The 21650-nt window shown below is 39.8% G+C and overlaps 1 protein-coding gene across 1 annotated transcript in view; it reads right to left on the reverse strand.

Annotated features, from left to right (window-relative positions):
• Positions 1-312: 312 nt before the first annotated feature.
• The window catches only part of LOC102213916 (5-hydroxytryptamine receptor 4), a 63045-nt gene continuing 41707 nt past the window's right edge, over positions 313-21650 (reverse strand). Inside the window, exon 7 of the mRNA XM_005729253.1 lies at positions 313-1258. Within this exon, the coding sequence (XP_005729310.1) occupies positions 1165-1258 (94 nt within the window). The 3' untranslated portion in view covers positions 313-1164. The remainder of the gene's footprint in view (positions 1259-21650) is intronic.

The following is a 21650-nucleotide window of genomic DNA, read 5'->3' on the forward strand; positions in this document are numbered from 1 at the left end:
TTGGACCCTCTTTTTCCTCCAGAGCTCAGCAGTTTGTCTTGACTATGTGTAAATATAAATTGCTGCCATGTGATTAACTAACTGAATATTTGCACCTACAGGTGGTTTCACAGATGTACCTAACAAAGTGGCCGGTGACTGTATGCGCCAGTGATTTCTCTTCATGTTTCACAGCAGCCTTATTTACATGAAAGAATACAGGAAACTGGACTCATTCACAAGCACAAACACCAGAGCGGATTTTTCTTCACATTCCTGAAACCTTCACTTTTTCAGACACATTTATGGCAATGCGCCTGAACTTTCAGTGCTTTGTTACAGAAGTTTATCTTATAAATTTACAAAAGTAAAGCATATTCTCCAACACAGATCACCGTCATTCTCTGCAGAACGATGAAAACCACGATAAATGTTTTGACATACATTTTTTCACATTGGCGTAAAGCTACACTTCAACTTTGCGGCTGGCCTGCATACAAAAGTCCGGCCATGTTTTATGTTCCATGAAAACGTTATGCAGGTGCTTCAGCACTGTTTGAACTGCATGATGCCGCTGATGCCTTTCCTGGGAGAAATCAATCAAAAATGTCCATGTCTTCAGTCTTTGGTGTTTTTGTTCACAGCAGGATTAGAAATGAAAAACAGAAATTATGAAGTCCTTTTTAAAAACTCTGTGTCATACTCCAGTGCCACCTTAGCTGTTTAGTTTATGCTGGTAAAAGACAGGAAAAGAAAGCAGTACTGTAAAAGAAGCCGTATTCTTATATGAACAAACATTTGTATGAGCAGCAGGCAGGTAGCTCTGCTACAGCTTGTGGTTTTAAGTTAGGTTAATGAGTCTCACATTATGTTAACATGGATGGGCTTGCAGTTCGCTGATCCCAGGATCCAGACTAGTTCTTTGGGCTTTATAATAAGAGCATGCCTGGAAACATTTGCACAGTTCCTTGATCCAACTATTTTATAACAAACAAGTCCGTTCTGATGCTCCACACTTGAGTAATGAACATCTTTAGAGATCCATGGACAGGACCAGTAAGTAAAGTAAATCAGACAATGATGATGCATTATCATAGCTCGAATATCCAGAAGGGACACGATCACTATTATTTGAGGAAGTCCACCTCAAGGTTCATCACAGTTCTGTTTTTAAAATAGTCATCCTCATAGAGGTCCAAGAGAGTCCTGGGATTCCTGCTCATTGGCCAGAATTGTCCGTCCATTGTCGCTGTAGCTCCGGTTTGGCAGGAAGGACAATCTGAAAATTAGACAGAGGTGCCTTTAGTACACGTTAGTTAAGCCTTAAGTCAGACAGTCTTAAAGTAAACTTCATATACACTTCACATCTACAATGCTATAGGCAGAGGCAGAAAGAAAGCTGACATGGTAAATGAGGTCATTTAAAAGCCCTATTTTTTTTCCCATGCTAATCATGGAAGATGAATTCTTTTTAGCGATTTTTCTCCCTTCAGCAGAGGTCAAAGGGAAGCACCCCAGCCTGTACATACAGTACATACAGTCATGTGAAAAAGAAAGTATCCCTCTTTTAACTCTAAGGTTTTATGTGTGTTTATATGTATACATATCTAAAATTATTTAGCACCTTGGATGCACAACAACACACATGTCATTATTTATTTAAAAAACACTGACCCAAAAAGCCAGAAGCAGTGTCTGAAAAACTAAGTCCTCCCTGTGATTCAGTAGATCAGCAGCATAAACTTGAAGTAATAATTTGCTGTACGACTTTATCAGTCTCTCGTTCAGGAGGAATTTTGGCCCACTCTTCTTTACTGCATTGCTCCAGTTCATTGAGGTTTGTGGACATGCTGTGCTGTCCTGCCACAGCATTTCAGCTGATCTGGACTGTCTCTCGCAGATTTGCTGCTGTGCTTTGGGTCATTGTTCTGCTGCATAGCTCAAGGTACGCCAAGCTTCAGCTGTCAGACAGATTGCCTCACGTTTGACTCTAGAATACGTTGGTATACAGACGAGTTCTTGGTCGATTCAATGACTGCAAGGAGCCCAGGTCCTGTAGTCACCCCAGCACCACTGTGCATGGTGGTGGTATGAGGTATTTGTCTTGATATTCTGGGTTTTAGTTGCATTATATACAGACATCTATACACTAGTCTTGTATGTCCAAAGGACACAAGACATACTTGTGCAATATTTTCCAATTGTATTATCAAAAACTTTTTTGGGAGTTTCTTTGAGCACTGCACAATCTGACCATGGTGTGAATTTGCTGGAATGTCCACTTCTAGGAAGAATGCAACTCACAATAGAGTAATGGAAGAAATGGCCATATAACCATTCCCTGACTGAGCTCCAATGGCTTCTCATTCATCACTGCTGATGTCTTTCCTACATTGTGTTAACGCACACCAGAACAGCAAACTGCCAAAACTTCTGCTTTAATAGAGATGGCCACACTTGCTGATGATGATTACTCTCTTAATTCCTGTGGAAGCAGTAAAGGTGTAGTTAGTTTTTCACACACTGCTTCTGCATTTTGCCTTACTTTTAAAAAAAAAAAAAAAAACACTGATATGATGAAATATATCATGTCATTCTGGTCATCTGAGGTCAGCGATTCTTTTTTTTAATTATGCTCAGATACATAAAACCTTAGAAGTGAAAGATGGAGTACTTTCTTTTTCACCCCACTGTAAATGTGCTTCTGTTTCTAACGGCTAATGTCACTTACTGTATGTCATATAGAGTGAAATTTTAAGTTCCATGTTTGAAGGATGAGTTGAGGTCAAGGCAAACACAAATGTATCATAGCTCTGCTGGCAGAAACCACCAGAGGAGAGCTTTTGTGGAAAAGTCGGTGGGAATATGAGAGGAAGAAGGCATGGGAAATCAGAAAAAAGGGGAACTGCTGTCAAAGCAAGGCACAAAGTTCCCCTGGAAAAGAGGGAGGACGGGGGAATGGGAGAAAGGGAGCAAACAGAGAAAATACTTCAAAATGGAAAAGGGAGAATTGTAGCATTTGTTTTTGCAAGGACCGTTTATTTAGAGTACAAATCAAAATAAAAATAAAAATAAAAAAGCTCTACATAGCACAAGTGAAGATATTTTGTGATTTAGTGTGCATGTCTGGCTCCACTGGTGTGTTTGCAACCCACTGAAGCAAGCCGAACAAAACAGCAGCAACATTTATATGTTTATATTCCAAATGAAGGCAGCTGGGATACTTCTACTGTTTCCAAATTATGTAGAAACATACATTTATCAGGCTTTTAACTGTAGATATCAACCAACACATGTAAAGATTACTTATAATCACAAAGCCAGTCCATTTATAAAGCACATTGTGGTGCTTTTGGAAATATTGTCAGAGTGAATACTTCGTACAGCCAAAAGAAACCTACTTAAAGAGCATCATCAAGTCATTTTTGGCATTTGATGATTAAGTTCCCAAAGATTGTAGTTGAAAGATAATGCAGTAACATTAAAAACTGCCGCTCGATTGACATTTCCTCATTAACCAGCCTTGTGTTAATGGAAACCTTTGGTATATTATTATGGATATATAGTGTGGATACTCTCACATATATAAAATGAAATTACATTCTCATCCTGCTTCTCAAAGTAACTAAAACAGCAAAATATTTTTGAAAGAATTAAATGAAAAGTCCCAGTTTTCAGGTACTTAGTTTCTATATGATGAAAACCAGTTTGCCTAAGTTTAGAACTGATGTGATGTCCTGGTTTTTATCTCTGAACTCAGCTAATGGTATTTACTAATGTCTCTGCAGCTCAGAGAGAAAATATTTCTAATTGAGTACCCAAAGCAAGTCCGTCCAGGGGTGACGATTATCCAACCTTTTCACATGAGTCATAATGGTGAGTCTGATAATTGTCAGCAGTATCAGTCAACTGGAGCTGTGGCTGACAACGAGAGGCAGAGTGATGATACAGGATCCCAAACACATTGTGTATTGGATTGTTTTCTCTTCTTTTGTTCTGAAAGCTAGTTCAGGCAGTGGACATGAGCTGCATCATGTACGCACAGGCCACTTTTTTCAACTGTTCACTAACCCAACTATCCAATCAGCCAACCACATGATAGCAAGTCAATGCATTTAGGCATGTAGACGCCTAAATGCATTGGAGAGAGCCTGGTGAAGTTCAAACGGAGTATCGGAATCGAACAAAAAAAAGATTTTAGTGACCTAAATGTGGCACGGTTGTTATGTTGTGCTATTTTGATCATTTTGGAGAACGCTGATCTAATGGGAATTTTCTGCCCAACCACCTCTAATTCATTGAGTCACAACAACATTAAGACAGTAGGGTCAAAATTAGGTGTGAGCCACATGAAAGCATGGATTCATCCTGGCTTGCATACACAGTTCAGGTGCTGGTGGTGTATTGGTGCGGGGGGGTATTTTCTCGGGACACTTTGGGCTCCTTAGTACCAACTGAGCATTATTTAGCCACCACAGCCTATCTGAGTATTATTGCTGACAATGTACATCCCATTGTGTCCACAGAGTACTCAATTTGCAATGGCTGCTTCCAGGAGGACAATTTGTTATGTCATGCTCAGATCTTCTCAAACTGGTTTCTTGAATACAACATACTCAAATGACTGCCACAGTCACTGGATCACGATCCAATAGAGCATGTTTGGGATGTAGTGGAATGGGAGGTTTGCATCACGGATGTGCAGTTAGGAAATCTGGAGCAACTATTTGATGTTATCATTTCAATATGGACCAAAATCTCTGAGGGATGTTTCCAGCACCTTGTTGAATCTATTCCATTAAGAATTTAAGCTAGCTCTAAAGGTAAAAAGCTCCAACCCAGTACCAGCAAGGTCAACCTAATAAAGTCTCAGATGAGTATACATCTAAATATCAGTTTGCTTGTAGTTAAAGAGTAAATTATCATTTCCATTCAAACACAGTACGAGTCACAAACCCAAAAACATGCAGTTGGAGAGGCACAACATCTAATTTTCCCTTTTGAGTGAAGACTGGTGACCGACCACAGAGGTTCAACAGGATTAGCTCCTTCTTATCAGATCATTCGCCACAATGACCACACACACACACACACACACAGAGGCATACACTGAGTCCAATGTGGAGGCATGCCCCGGGTGAGGAGGCAATGGGAGAAAGACAAACAGAAATGTTCTGTTAGCTTCTGCTCTTCTCTTTTTTGTGTGTTTTCGGTACAGCAAGTTTGTTTACTGTTCAAACACAGCTCTATCTCTGTCCGTCTGTCACACAGTCATGGAAGAGATGCCTATCACTCAGAAGCCAGTAGAGGGATCAGCGTGAGTATCTGGCAAAACCACGCTCAAGCTCTGAGGATCTGACTCAAGGAAACGGGCATACAAATAAATACATACTGACAGTGTGTGGGGTAAAAAACAAACTATTAACATATCCTCAAAATCTACACTTATAAACAATTAATTGTCACTGGCAAATATGCATCTGAGGAAAGGCAACTGTAGCAACAATTTGCTTTTGTGTTAGTCTAAAGCTCAGGAGGAACAGTTTGGTGCCAAAAAGGCAACAAAGACCAGGATCAGTGGTAAAATTACAGTTTAGGATACTAAAACCTTTGAAAAAAGACGTGAAAAAAGTCACAATCTTACATAAAAATGGAACACTTTATGAGGATCGAATTGCCACTTTCTGTAAAACTTTTAATCTCTTACATTTTTTGTTTTGTCCCACTCTTCTTTGCTTTAGCTCATTGAGGACTGTGGAAATTTACTTCGGGACATCTCTCTTAAGGACCTTAAGAGAGATGTCCCCAAAAAGCATTTCACTCGGGCTGAGTTCTGGACTGGAACATTATCAAATCAAATCAAATCAATTTATTTATATAGCACTTTTCACAGGATAAAAACCACAAAGTGCTTCACAGTAATATAAAACAGAAATACATAAAATACATTAATAATCAAACACACAGCACAAATCTAATGAAAAGCCAATCTAAATAAATGAGTCTTAAGCTGCTTTTTAAAAGAATAAATACAATCAAGGCAACGTAATGATGGAGGGAGAGCATTCCACAACCTGGGGGCCACCGCTCTAAAACATCTATCACCTCTGGTCTTAACACGAGTTCGTGGGACTACCAACAGCCTTTGATTAGATGATCTCAGGCTGCGAGAGGGAGCGTGGGGTTCTAAAAGATCAGAAATGTAGGCAGGGGCATCACAATTCAAAGCTTTAAAAGTCAGTACCAAGATTTTAAAATGAATTCTAAAATGTACTGGAAGCCAGTGTAATGAACGTAACACTGGTGTAATGTGCTCTCTTTTTCATGTCTTAGTTAAAAGCCTTGCAGCAGCATTCTGGACTAACTGGAGACGGTCAAGATTCCTTTTGCTCAAACAAAGAAAAAGGCTGTTACAATAATCTAAGCGAGATGAAATAAAAGCATAAATAACCATTTCTAACTCAGACTTAGACAGCAAAGTTCGCAGTTTGGAGATGTTTCTTAGCTGAAAAGGGCAGTTCCTAATCAACTGGCGAGAGTGTTGTTCTAGGGACATGGCAGAATCAAAGATCACACCAAGGTACCTGAGGCTCAGGTGAACAGATTATCTTTTAGGTTTCACGTGCTTGGGATTATTGTCCAATAGGAAGAGGTGTTTATGGTTGAATCAGTGACTGCAAGGTGCCCGAAGTCTTGTGTTTACAAAACAAGCCCAAATCATCACCACCAGCTCCACCAGCTGCTTGACATTTGATTTGAGGTGTTGAAGGCGCTGCCATGTCTGGTTTTTACCAAACATGAAGATATACATTGTGGCATTTTGGTCTCAACTGTCCAAATAACATTGTTCCAGAAGTCTTGTGATTTGTTCGGATTCAACTTAGCAAATGTAAGAAGTGCTGCCACCTTCTTTTTAGAGAAAACAGTCTCTCTCCTGGAAAGCCGTAGTTGTTCAGTCTTTTTATAACTTACTTTCATGGACTTTAATATTTAACGTGCTAAAGAGTCTGTGGTGTCGCTCTTGGGCTTTCCTCTGAGCACACTCATTTTTTGCAAGTAGGTAGAAAAACAATATCATAAAAATAATTTTAACTTTTGTCTCTTCAAAAAATAAATTTCTCATGTTCCGGCACACAAAGCTGTCCCTACTGTCTTTGAGGAAGTTTAGACATTCATTAAGTTTATTTTAATTCTATTGTTTTGTTTAAATCCTTCAATAGCTCTCCGTCCAACAGAAATTTATCTCATTGCTCTTTCTGATTCAAAATAAAACCCTGCTAATCCCAGTACTCTGAATGTGAAAGCTACACACACTATCTAATCCCTATTAATGCCATGATAAACAAATCCAAGCCTAGTTCTACAACTGCATATAAACTCCTTCCTTGATCTGACTTGGATTTGGTTTCATTCTGCATCTTAAGAATGGTTCACAAACATGTTGTTTATGCTGCTTATCACTACAAAGAAAAGCTCACTTCCTGTGCTTACATATATGGTATTGTTCAAGAGCAAAACATGAACATGAAGCATGTTCTCTGACTGCAGTCAGTTAGTGTCAGACACATTCACAAAAAATATTAGCACACACACAGTCCTCAGCCCATTAGCAGCAGTCGTGTGAACAAGTGAATGTACTCTCTCGTGTAAACTCTCAATTGTCATGGGAAGATAGATTTTAGCCTTTTAAACTTAACTTTTGTTGCCTAATCCTAGCAATTCTGCTTTTTAGCCTAAAACCAATATAATGTGACTCAAAATGAAAAGTTTGAATCAATTTTTCTTGGCTGAAAGTTATGGATGAGGTCACTTATTATACTTATAGTAAGTGATGACAGGCATTTAATGGAGTCTCCCCTCTCTGATTAAAAGAGACCTAGTATGTGTTGTCTTATTTTCTGTCATATCTATGAATAGTAATTTCCCCTCTTTTCCCTGTTGTGGGGGTTGTGTATACATGTGTGCGTTCCTCAAGCTTGGACTCTCTACTAGAGGCCTGGGAGTTTGCGAGTTCTGCTGGATTGGATCGAGCCACTCTTTCAGTTTGGGGGTCAAAGCTCCAAAAGCTCCTAGTACCTCTGGGACCACTTTGGACTTTACTTTCAGCAGCTCCTTCAGTTGTTCTTCCAACCCCTGGTACTTTTTGATTTTCTCATGCTCCTTCTTTCTGATATCACTGTTGGCTGGGATTGCCACATCTATCACAACTTTCTCATGCTGGGCGTGGTTGCTACGACGCCTTAGACGCCTTGTTTGCGTCGCTACAACATGGAATTTGACGATTTATTTATTTATTTATTTTCCAAGTAATTTTTATCTGGTCATGAGTAGGGATGGGTATCGAAAACCGGTTCGTGTTGTTGTCAATTCATCTTTTTAAAAAAGAATCGATAAAGAATCAAATCGTTAAACAGAATCGAAAATGGAATCGGAATCGTGAAAATCTTATCAATACCCATCCCTAGTCATGAGCGATAGTTCTCCAGGCTTTCTGGAGGCTTTTCTGGACAAAAATGTTCTGTGGCATTTTACTAATTTGTCTCAAGGGAAGATGCCTATTTTTGCCTAAGTCCCTAACAGCAGGTAATGAGGCCGAACTGAACAAACGGGGAAAGGGTAGCAAAGATCATACACACAGAAATTTTAAACTCTGGAAGAGTTTTATGACTTGAAGCCAAACCGTTAGCAGTATTTGCGGACTGTATTTTACTTTACAGTACTAAACTGGATATGTTTATACCACAGTGACGACCAGGAACTGAATCTTTCTGTCAGGGTCCTGGGACTGGGCGACCCAGGACTCCTGGGCAGTCATGGACCTGTTATATTATTATGTATTTTTGGTGTTGCTCCCCCTTCTTCTCTATGCTTGTACATATGTGTGTGTGGGTGGCTGTGTGTCTGAGCACTCGTTTATAGGCGCCGTCAGGCCTGGTGGGTGTGGCCCTGCTAGGGGACTGGCCACACCCGAAGCCACACACCTGCTGCTGATCAGGCCTCGTCGGGGGAGCTACTTAAGAGAGTCTTGGAGCTCCCACCGGTGCGGGATCATTGCTTGAGACTCCACGTTAGTCACCCAGTCTAGGTTTTGTCGTTAAGTGCATGCCTGCCATTGTTTAGTGTCCTGACAGCTGCCGCTATTGTTTCCCGCAGGAGGAGCGTGGAAGGCCTGAAGAGCAGCGAGCACCGGGAGTGCAGACACGGGAGCAGAGAGCACTAGGAGGACACGACACGGGTCTGGGGAAAACACGGGGATTTATTGTTGTTTTGTACCACAGACTGTAAATAAACGCACACAGAGCACCGCACCTGGGTCCTCCTTCACTACACCCCCCACGGTCTGCCATGCCAAACCGTGACACTTTCGAGTTTTACACCAAGTAAGAGATATGGTGCTACTTTAAATTACATATCAGAAAGGTTTCACTTAGTGAAATTTTAGGAACTCATATAAATAATTAAATTAAATAGGAAATAATAAATGAACTGATCTGCCAATTATGGAAAACAGCACTCTTCAGCTGTGCTGCATCAGATTCTAAAGAAAATAACTGTTAACAACTTTATTAAAAACAAATGGAAACATTTCTTAGATACTGAGCAGCAGTTCTCAGTCAGAAGGTTGAAAACAGCCAAATGCAGCACATTTCATAACTGCATCTGGCATCTATGAGCTGCCAGCTTTGATCTTATCTGTCAGTTTGATCTGTGGCTCAAATCCAGTCTGACAAATCGAGGCTGTAGATCAAACCGTCACTCAAGAATAAAGGAGGGAACTTGGTCTCCTTGAACAAATGTTTAAAGAGACTGTGGTTGTTTTGGTAAAGAGGAAGTTAAAAAGGCGAGCAGGCAGTTCGCATGAGCTTTATTTTCTCTTCACGCTGCTTTTTGTGTGCGATGGTGATTTCCTCTGTTTCTTTGCAGTGTCAACATTTGCTCCATTTTTCTTCTGGAAAATTTACTCTGATGCTTAAGTAAAGTTTGAAAACTTACCGACAGCATCAGTGTAACTTTCTGAACTTTTAAAGACCCCAAAATGAGTTTTGAAGATACCAGTAAAAATGTACATTTTTATCTAGCATCTTTTACTTTTTGAAGGATTGTTTTAAAAAATACTTGAGCAAAGTCCCTACATTTTCTCGGGAAAATATCTGAAGCTTGAATGTTGGAATCCATATGAATGGAACGGTGTCATATCTGGAGATTAACACATCAAACTCAGATGAAAGTGTGTCCATTTTTAAAAAGCTCTACCTTCTGTGAAGCCCTTTGACTGATTTGGACAGTTTGAAAGAGTATCATGTGCCTTGTTCACGAGAGGCTGTAAACAAAATCTCAGACCCCTGCACGAAAAACTGTGGTTCCTACAGGCCTCCAAATCTGCTGTCAGAGATCAGACATCGGGATATCTTTCAAGCATCAATCATTTTATGTCAACTTGAGCTCCATATTCATAGTACCAGATATTTGCCCCCAAATTTTAAGGTCCTGAAACTGCAGTCTCTGTACTGTGATGCTGTCCAAAACCTGAGTGAAGTTTCTTAGAGATGTTCTGATGTAATGCTCGTAGACTGACAGTCCTCTCTAATCGGACGGGTCAAGGCCAGGTTTTTGACTGAGTGGTTGCGCACACAGGCTGTCTTCAAGTATTCTGGGACACAGCCAGAGGGCAGAGAACGGTTAATTATTGAACGCAATCAAGGGGCAGCAACTTCCACTGCTTCACAAATACATTTTTGGAGGTGTCGTATCTACGCAGCTTGAGGAGCGTTTCAGTTACACCACAGCTCAATCTAGACAGATGAACGGCACTACAAGGGAAACATTCAGGTTCATATATAGTTCAGCTTTGTGCCAGGAAATGATTCACACGAACACTACTGTACATATTATTAGAGCAACTTTATCCAATTAGTAGCTGCCTGCAGTGTGCACATTTCAATAAGCCAGACTACCTATACTCCACGTAGCTTCTCAAATTTCCACTGTTTTTCCCACATATTTCCACTTCCTCTCGCTTGGTCTTCTTCAATAATTCCTCATCTCCTTCTCAACCGCAAGACAACATCAGCGTCCTAAACTACAGACACCGAGTCGCTTGCATGAAAACATCATCTGATCCACAACGTGACCTTAGAATAGATCAAGACGAGATAGAGGAGAGGTTTGCGTTCCTTTAATTTTGTCCTAATATCTTTTGAGGACATTAAATAATCAAATTTCACTCTGTGTGTGTGAGACAGAGAGAGCGCTGATAGAGGAAAAAAAGACAAGTTTTCCCACAGGAACGCCAAGAAGTAGGTTAACGAGATAAAGTGGGGACGCCAGCCTCAACGTTACAAGTTGGATGGTTGCCCTTTTAAAGGTGTTAATGAGTTGTCCATGTGAGGCGTTTGGGCTCAATAAGTGTGTGTAATTGACATAACCATTACCATTAAGCAAAGCATTTAGATCCACTGTATTTAGGCCAGAAAACAAAGTCACAAGAAACTAATAAATGCTCAAAAGAGACTTTATTAAAAAAACAAATAAATAAATTCAGTATATTTATTTCTCTGTCCTCATTTGTGTTTACATTTGCAATTCATCATCCATTCTCAAACATAAACACACACACAGATAGAACATCAAGTACAGGCTAAGACTCTGCACCAGAAAATTCACAAACGAATTGACTGTACGGTATGAACTGAACTGATACCCCAGATTCTGGGCCAGTAAGGCTTTAGTGTTTCGAGGTCAACAGACAGATCAGCTGGGAGTCAAAGGATGCAATGACCTCAAATCCAAGCATGACTTAAGGTGAATGTAAATTCTGGCCTTAATCAGTGAGTAGTTACAGTTGGCTAGAAGTGGTTTTTATAATTTAGTAGCATGGGACCTGACCTGAACTGCACTGACACAAAGTCCTCTGAACAAAACATGACTTGAAAGCTAAAATTGGAAACAGAACTACTACTCTACAGGCCTCAGTTATCATGTTATGATAGTACAACAAGAGAAAGACTGAAAAAGTATGGCATGTTTGGAAGGTTTGTCAGGAGAAATCCTCTAGCCTATAAAAAGAACGTTGCTGTAAAGCTTAGATGTGCAAAGCTGCATCAGAACAGACCACATGAGCAATTTTCTTTAGATTGATGATACAAAAGTGGAGACGGCACATGATATCACAGCAAATCAAAGTATATCACAGCATATCAGCACAAAAACCTGATACCTCAGCTGCTAAGCATGGCGGTGGGGGGATAATGATTTGGGCTTACATTGCAGCCACATGACCTGGCAACTTGCAGATCAAATCAAATCAAATCAATGTTTGACAATGAATCGGTGACATGAGTAAAATGTGAGGCCAACTGTTGGACAGCTAAAGTTGTCTCAAGGTGCAGCAAGACAATGATCCCAAGCACAGCAGGAATTCTACAAAAGAGCATCGTGAACGATTGAAATGCTGTGGCAGGATAATCAGACAGAACCATATGTCTGCAAACTTCAGTGAAATTATTATTTTAAGTTTTCTGCTAAAGATGGTCTACAAGCTACTGAATTGTGGAGTGTACTTGGTCTTTCACAGGACTGCAGAGAGTCCTGAGAAAGCTTTTCTTTCTCATCTGTACAGGCTGTGAAGCCTAAAAACAGGTGGCCGTTTTTTAGGCTTCACCTCCACTGATTAGATTCGCTGAGCTTTATCTGTGGATCTGTGACTGTTTGTGTGCATTTTGACCATTACAACTTTTGAAGAAGCCTCTGATTTGCTTTGGGTGAGTCAAATTCTAGTTTCTAATATGCAGGTTTTTTTAAACTAATTATCAGCACTAATTATTAACTAATATAGTAAACTAAACTAATTATGTGCATTTGTGTTACGCAGCCATATAGTCTATAGCCCCTCCTTGATGACCATGCTCATATTCATATTTTAATAAACCAGCTTATGATGATGTTACAGCGCTTATGCCCGTTATCGATGCCACTGCTGGTATTGGATCGATACTAGTGTTACCGGATTGCTGCTTTAGTTTGCTTACACACGACCTCTCACGCGGGCACACTTTGATCTGCTCCCTCCTCCCTGCTCTGCTGTGTTTAGTTGTCCAGCGATCATGTGACTCGGTGACACCAAGAAGAGCCATGCGGCAGTAAGTGAGAAAGCGGAGCAACGCGTGGAACTACTTTACAGCTGTAAATGAAAACACTGCAAACATCATGCATGTTGGAAGATAAGTCTACACAGTGGCAACACTGGCAACTTATATAAAGACATGAAAGACCACAAAAAATAGAACTCGGTCCCAGAACAAGCAGCAAAAGAAATGAGAAGGTGAAGGAAATTCCTCAGTCATACCCAGACTGTCAGCACGGCGTCAGAGCTCACTGTCACAGTCCTTTCAGAGAGGCAAAGAATAACCAGGTAGCTCATGTAACAATAACGGTGATTTAGTTGTCATTAAGATGTATTCAGAATTTGCAAATTGATGATGATTCATCTCATAAATCATGACACACTGCTCTCCCCTGCATAAGCTGCCTTTATAATTTTGGCTGTACTGGCTCTGAATTTACTTGGTCTCAGATTGATACTAAAATCTGCAGTATTGCACACCAGTAGCGGTGCCTCAGAGGAGTGTGTAGCCACACAGCATCCACTTGCTTATTTGGACAATTATCTCCGCTATTAGCAGATTTATGCCCGAACACTACAGTTCATGCATTACATGTGATCTGTACATGGGAACCGTGCATGAAGTTGAGAATCTAATTCAGCATACATGGCCATTTTAACAATAACTGATAAAAATTTCCTCTTTCTTTCCCAGCACCCTGTGCACTTCCACCCGTTTCCCCGAGATTTGTTTTGGCACTGGTAGTAAATGCATGAGATGTCTCATGGCTGCATGTAAGCCAACTTAATTTAAGAGTTTCTTCACAAAAGCCACAAGCAATTCCAAGCTGAAGGGCTACGTTATTCAAAGTGAAATGTTCCACATTAAGGATCAGCTACTGGAGAGGCAGTGCACATATATTTATGATGAGAGTTTATGCCTAATTACCTTGGTGTTATAATATGCGAGCCCTCATGCTAAAGACAACAGAAGACAAGGGCCCCGAGTCAGAATGATTTTCTCGATTAAAAAAAAACATGTTCTGGAGCCCTTGACTCTCAGAGAGTGAAAATTCAAAAGTGGCAACACTGAGGCCAAAAAAAGAAATAAAAATGATAGTAACAGCTAAAAAAAACAACTTTAATAATAACCAGCAAACCACAAACGGTACCATCAATCTGTGCTGCTTTTCTAGGACAGAAAATCCTCTGAGTGTTTGCTATGGATGAATGTGAGGCCATTCTGACTGAAGGCTGAGCTCAAGACATTACTCAAGAGAAACTATGATGAGCACAGGCGTGATTACAAATTCATAACATGACAATTTTTATTGACTTTATTTTCCTTTCCATCACAGACCACTACGCTATGATGTCCTAAATTATCATGGGGAGGTTTTTAGAAGCATTGATTAAATTTGATGTTATGTGGTTACATAGCACAGCGTGATTAAATCAGTTTAAATATTTAATCTGGTTCCGGGTGTATCATTATCTTAAATTTCTTCGTATGTGAACAGATTAATTCTCACCATATCGCTCTGCCTCAGTGCTGTGCAGCTGTGTCTGCGGAGGCTCCCTTCATATATCCAGCACTAACTTTAAGAAAACAAAGGGTAAATCCCCTCCTTTCTCCAAACAGACCTTGTTTTGTTAGAGAAGTATGAAAATGATTTCATCTGACTGACATTTGGTCCTGATTCGTTCCCACTAAAGTTAAGTCAACTAACTTCCTGCTCAATAGAAGTTAGCTGCTGATAATGAGGTGCTGCTCCTACATGTATTTTTGACGTTGGTCTTTCATTTGCATTTTTTAAAAGTCGTTTTATCTTTGGGTTTCGTGAAGCCTTGCCAAACGTAACTGAACCTTGTGACTCAGAGCTAGTTATTTATGAATACTACAGTGAGCTTCGCACCATTTTCTGGGACCCATAGTTTTCTTGAGATCCCAGCTATCACTGAGTTATCAAACTAATAATGGAACACAACTACGATTTGGGTTTTAAATGTGAGGCAACTACTAGTTAAAGTGAATTCTTTACAAGTTTCAAACACCTTGTGCCACCCTCCACAAGTTTTCAAAGCAACCTCCCTTTGACAGAGTAATATGAAAGATGGATATAGTCTTGATTTTAGCTGTAACAGGAGGTCTTTATCCTTCAAAATCGGATCCTCTACCAGAGGCCTGGGACCTTGAGTGTCCGCCACTACTTTGTCCGGCTGGTCTCTATCTGGAAGTATCCACAGGATCTTAGCTCAGTCATTCCCAACCACCCTAGGAGGCATATCCCATGTTGACCTGGGACTTCCAGGACGTACTCGGCACAGATGTTCCTATGCCAGCCACTCGGTTATGGCGTTCCATGTATGCCATCCCTGCTAGCATCTTGCACCCTGCTTTTATGTGCTGGATTGTCTCAGGGGCATCTTTGGACAATCTGAACTTGGGGTCTTGCCTGATGTGGTAGACCCCAGCCTCTATCGAGCTTGTGCTTAGAGCTTGTTCCTGTGCTGCCATGATTATTGTCTCTCTGCTGTCTTTTAGCCCAGCTTTGTCCAGCCATTTATAGATTATTTCAACACCAGCCACTCCTTCTATCTGGTACATGCTGTGAAGAGACCTGTCTTTTCATGATGGTTCTCTTCTTGCTCTTCTTCTTTCTTGTGTTTTTGCTGCCTGAGATATTCACAAAACGTGATTAGTTATGGCTATCTTCCTAATGTATTCATGGATCTTTTTTTGTTTCCTGGACAGTGGTTCTAACACTCACTAGTCACTCAGCCTCCTTCCTTCTCCTTAGCACGCAGTCTAAGGATGCTGTGCTTGCATGCATTTTCTTGATATCAGTGAATTCTATCTAAACTGTTGGCCAGCTGTCCCAGCAAAGTATCTGATGACCAGCAGGGGGTAGGTCTACACAAGCACTTTTTTTGTCATTGTTGATTGCCTGGATCTTGGTCTTCCCATTCAGCTGACTTCCCAGGCTTGTCTTTCATGATTGCGGCTTTCCTAGTGGTTCCCATTTGCCACTGGGATTCCTTCTTGTCCTTTCTGACATGTGTGCAGTGTGTGTGTGTGTGTGTGTGTGTGTGTGTGTGTGTGTGTGTGTTCAATTCTGCTAATAACGTTTTTCTACCTAAGAGATTTGCTACAGTACATCTATCTGTGGCCAAGAGAGAAAGTTGTTATTATTTAATAAAAACTGGTTAAAATAAAAGGAGCGATCTACACTGAGTTTTATTTGGCATCACCAGAAATGTTGGAAGAAGCTCTGAGGACTTGAAAACTATGGAAATTGTTCACCTCAGACAAAAGAACAGGCGACTATCTTTCTGTCGATCGAACTCACGGCCATGCTGATGGGTCATGGTAAGTGAAATATTTAAAACGAGTCTCACAGATTGAATCTTTTGGCTAAAGCTGGAACACACAGGGATCAAGAAGTTCAGCTCAGTGACTTTAACTGGTGGAGTTGAAGCAGATAGTTCCTGGCTACAGCTGCCTGAGTGCATCATGCACTTTATATAAAAGATGGACGTAGCTTCCAAGACAAAAAAACCCCACCATCCATCTTCTGGCAAAATGTAATAATTAAAGTGAAAAGTCCAACTCAAAAGCAGCAGCAGAAAAACATCAGAACTGATGGATGATGGTAGCTCTGAGAGCTCTTTCCTCTCTTCAGTCAATCAGACTCTTTACAGATAGGTTTCATACCACGAATCTCCAGGTTTCTGCAAGTCAGACTTAATTCTGTCATCCACCAGGAGTTAAATCAGTTTGATGACTAACAGGTCAGTTAAAATTAATTGTTTTTTCTCTCAAATTCTGTCTCTTTTAGCTTAATACAACATTTAAAATGTGTCATTTGTTGGAGAGCTTACGTCAAGACACAAAAATCTGGGCTCAAAGCAAAGCTCATGGAGCAGCTTAGCAGGGAAACAGCAAAGCCTTGAGGCTAAACCGAGCTGTGTGGATATGTGTGACTCGCTGATAACCAGGATTTTCTAAAAATACACAGTAAGACTTGTCTGAATAAACAAAGCAAAAAAACAACAACGACAACAAAAGAAAAACTGAAAATCAATTACATAGTTAGCATGTGCTGATACTGAGGTACTGAAGGAAGTAGTGCTAATCAGATTGGGAAGTGACCTTGTTTAGCCTCTGCTGCAGTCTGTCTACAGCCTGCAGAACTGTGTCATCTTATTTTTAGTTCAATATCAGCCTGACAGTCTCATTCAAAATATTAACAAGCTTTAACCAAAACAAAAATCAAAGTTCTCGCTGAGATTATGATTATATACAGTGGTTTTAGACATTTAATAGCTAACTGGGGGAATAAGTAAACTGTGTGCTGCATATCAACCTTCATTTAAATCAAAGGATTTAACAACAGTATTGCATTAACTTTTTAGGAATTACAGTTATTTTTATTTATAGCTTCCCAAATGTGGCCTTTGTTTTCCAGCAACAGAAATCCATCAAAGTATTAACAAACCATTGAGCTGTCCATGGTGTAGCTAGCAGCTGATCCATAGATCCTAAATTGGACAGACGAAAGTGAATGGAAGGGATGGGTTGTACTTCTGCTCTGGAAAACAGCCCGTGGTTTCCACCTTGTTGCATGTAAACCGTCTGTAGTTAGACCTATGAAGGCAACTCTGGATTACAGTGAGATGCAGACCTTATAAGAGTGTTCTCAACTTGGTTAGATGTTGTGGAAGCTGTTTTCTTGACTTTGGAAATAATTCTGGAATCATGAACTTTTGATGTCTTATGTGATCTTTCAGACCTTTTGGTGTCGCTGAGCTGATCAGGGTAACACTTCTTTTTAAGAATCTACCAGATCGTTGATGAGGTTAAAGTTTTCGCTACCTTCAGATTTTTCAGCCTAATGATGACCTCCTTCACTTACATCCATATCTCTTTGGACCTCTTGGCCTCTTGTCTAAATGATACACATTAAAACTCACTGACCTCTTGGCTAAACTTCAACAAAAAAAATGTTACCACACAAGTCAAAAATAAAAAAGTAATAAAAACACTGGTCACGTTTGTCTCTTTTGTTTTTTTTCATACTGAAGCACTTTATTATATTTTTGGAATTATAGTTTTTGCTGCATGTTTAAATCCAGAGTTTTGTTGTGCTTTCATTGTATCAGTCTTTCTCAGAACAATATCTGTATTTAGCTTGCTGTACATTTTACAACCTATAAAACACATAAATAAAATGTCAGATCTTGTCTACACACACTTACATAAAACAGAAAGTGACACAGGAATCAGTTTATAGTCCCTCATGCAACAAGGGGCAGTAAAGTCATATTTATTGTCAGGCATGCAGGGAGAGGCCTCTGAAGTCCTACTTGACATCAGAACAACTAGTTTCCTCAAAAACAATTTAACTCAAGAGAGCTGAATGACATCTTTACTGCTCTGCAGTCAGTCTGGAATAAAAACACACAAGCAGAGCAATGGAAACATGAAATGAGCACACAAATCCTTGAACATCTCAATCTCAACCCCAAAGTTAATTTAAGCTTTGTGCGGTGCACATATTCGTGGCTTGAGTTTATGTCAGATTTAAACTTTCCCATCATTTGTATCGGACATGAGTCCGTTATTCTTCACTCTTTTGGGCAGACTGAGAAATGTAAAGTATGTGATTCACCTGAAGCTAAAATAAGTAGTTGAAGACTTCTGCCAAGCAACACAGACACACAAATGTAATGTATAAAACTGAGCATTCAGAGAGGAAAGAAGTATCGGAATATTTTGCTACATGTGTTTTTAGCATTGTTTTTGTTACAGACTATTCACTTAAGCTAATAGCATACTTTATGTCATTACTGAAAAGAAATCACTGTAAAAATCAATTAAACACACCATGCTGGTGAAACTCTTGGATTTAATATAAAAAGTAGCCAGAGCTCTGCTGACAGGACTGACTTTGAACAAGCATTTCCTGTTTCTGATCAGGAGGGATTTTGAACCAGTATTTCTTACATTGGTTACACCCTTCTTTTTGATAGCAAAACTCCAAAGTTGGCTTTTATTCAAACAGATTAACTAAGCCAGATTGTAATTATTTTAAGTGCCTGTTGCAAAAACACATTCTGTTCTGATTTCCTGAGTTGAATTTATGGAAAAATTCCAACAATAACAAAGTTTGAGAAGAATAAAATATTACTTTTGCACCAACAAATTCCCAAAGTGCTATTTGCCAAAAACTTCTCAGCATACTGAGCAGTGTGTCCTTAAACATTTGAGGAAACTGGACAAGAGAAGGACAAAAGAAGTGATCCTAATAATCTATCTATTGCAGATGAACAGCATCTGAAAGTCATGTCCAGAAGAAATAGGAAAAGATCCAGTAAAAGATCTGAAGCAGGAATTCATCAGGGCCATCAGTTGATCCATCTCATGTCATAAGTCAACCTTAAGGAAGGGAAGCCGGAAGAAAAGGCTGAGCTATGCTGACTTACACAAGAACCGGTCTGAAAATCAGTGGCAACAGGTCTTACGGAGCGATGAATGCAAATTTGAATTTCTAGTGAAATATATGTCAGTGTTTACAGAGGAGGTGAAGCGAGAGGTATAACAGTGAGTGTCTACAGTCATCCTCACCATAACTATTTACTTTAATACAAAATTTTAACTTATTTAAACATAAAGATATTAATTGAAATATTTGAACTCTTATTCTTTATTTACCAGAACACTGCTAAGTGTCAAGAATCTAAGAATAGCCGCCTAAAGGATAATGCTACATGACCTGCTGTATAGATATTTAAAAACTTGTTCAGCTCTTGTTTAGGATGCTGACTAAATATGATGAGCCGAAGGCAGCGAAAGGTTTCAAAAAGTCCTAAATTGTATTTAAAGAAAGCAAATAAAAAAACAACCCACATATTTTGTCCCTCTCAGAAAATAGGCTGATTAAATGAGATTTCAAAGACCTGATTAGCCAGTGTGGGTCAGTTTTACTGTCCGACTTGTCACAATTACAGCACAGAAGCGCAGAGACAGAGATGGAAATTGGCTCTAAGGGCTTTATGAGTGTCTTTAAGAGTCTCCAGTGAGGTTCAGAAAGTCTGGCCCAAGCGACTGATATACCTCACCCAAAGAGAACGAATGAAGCAATAAAACCAAGAGATGTTAGTAGTTTTGTTCTTTTAGTTACTGTCTAATTATTTTTCAGGCAGTCAGTTTGTGTTTTACTCACCCAGTGTCTTGCTTTTCAATTACATGTATCATAACAAACGGCACAAATAGTGCACTGCATGTAATTTGTCTTTCTCGTACTTTTCCCTCCTTCACTCTCAATTTAAGGGAAACGATCCGTTTAGATAAATGCAGAAGTCAAGGATAACAAAATAGAATAGGAAGTAGTAGGCTGCGGCTGGAGATTAGAAAAAAGAGGTGATAATCGCAACACAGTCCAACATTTTTACATTGTTATGTTTAACAAGACGAAGGAACAAAGGAAAAGATAGAAATCTGAGTAAGGAACCCAGAGCGAGAGCAGTGAGACACAGAGAGGAGCTGCTGGAGGATCTGACGTTTCAATCAAACAATAATAAATCATACTAGTCTCATAATAAATCACAGACTGGAGTGTTTATACTGTCCTGCCTCGCCTGTCTAAACTGTCTGTGGTTAGTCATAACACGCTCACTTTCACCACTGACCTTCTTCTCATCCTCACAGTGACACACCTGGAGAAAGTTTTATATCAAAGCAGGAGGAGCTGGGGATTACACTGACAACCACAAGTTTCTTACACTTTCATGATCATGCTTTGACTTTAATACATTTTAACATGCTTTATAGTCTTCTAATGAGATGAAGAAAAACCGTGAGAGACTGACAAAAGCTCATCCATGAAAATACCAAATCTTATGCAGTCCTAGACGGTGAAATCACAACTTGCCTACAAGATGGGAAGATGTTTAACAAACCCTGTTACTTAAGTTGGGATCATTCAAAATGAGTTCAATGTATAATATGTAACACTTATGTTTTGAAATGTCTGATTGTCTGCAGCGATGGAGGGCACATTTTCTCTTGAAATGATGATGTGATTACATCATCTTGTCAAAGAATGTTTAAAACCAGAAAAAGCCTCAAAGTTTCAGCCTCAAAGTTTTAACTAATAATATTTTAAACCTATATGCAGGTTTAAAAACTCATGTATGCATATTCGATACACCTGATGTTACTGGGTATAGTAATAATAATAATATTTCACAGTTCTTCAGCCAGGATAGAGTGCAAAAGTTGAATACATCCCTGAAGACAGGTATGCTTTAATCCTGTTCTTACCATATCTCTCCACAACAAGTTTCAACTGGCAACAGTTATCAACGTCTTGCAAACACTTGCCAACCGGTTGGGGAACACAGATTTTTCCCTAGCGATAGTGGTCGCCAGGGGGTCTAGGCTTGTGTTACTGGAGCTTTAGAGATTGATTCCAGAGTGACTGCTAGCAACCTGTTGCAATCAGCTGGGGATTACTCACTGTTCCCTAGTGTGACGAGACCCTCTCACTGCCTCAAAGAAGTCCTG

The sequence above is a fragment of the Pundamilia nyererei genome, unplaced genomic scaffold, assembly GCF_000239375.1.
Source record: "Pundamilia nyererei isolate P.nyererei 1_Seehausen unplaced genomic scaffold, PunNye1.0 scaffold00032, whole genome shotgun sequence".
Taxonomy (NCBI): Eukaryota; Metazoa; Chordata; class Actinopteri; order Cichliformes; family Cichlidae; genus Pundamilia; species Pundamilia nyererei.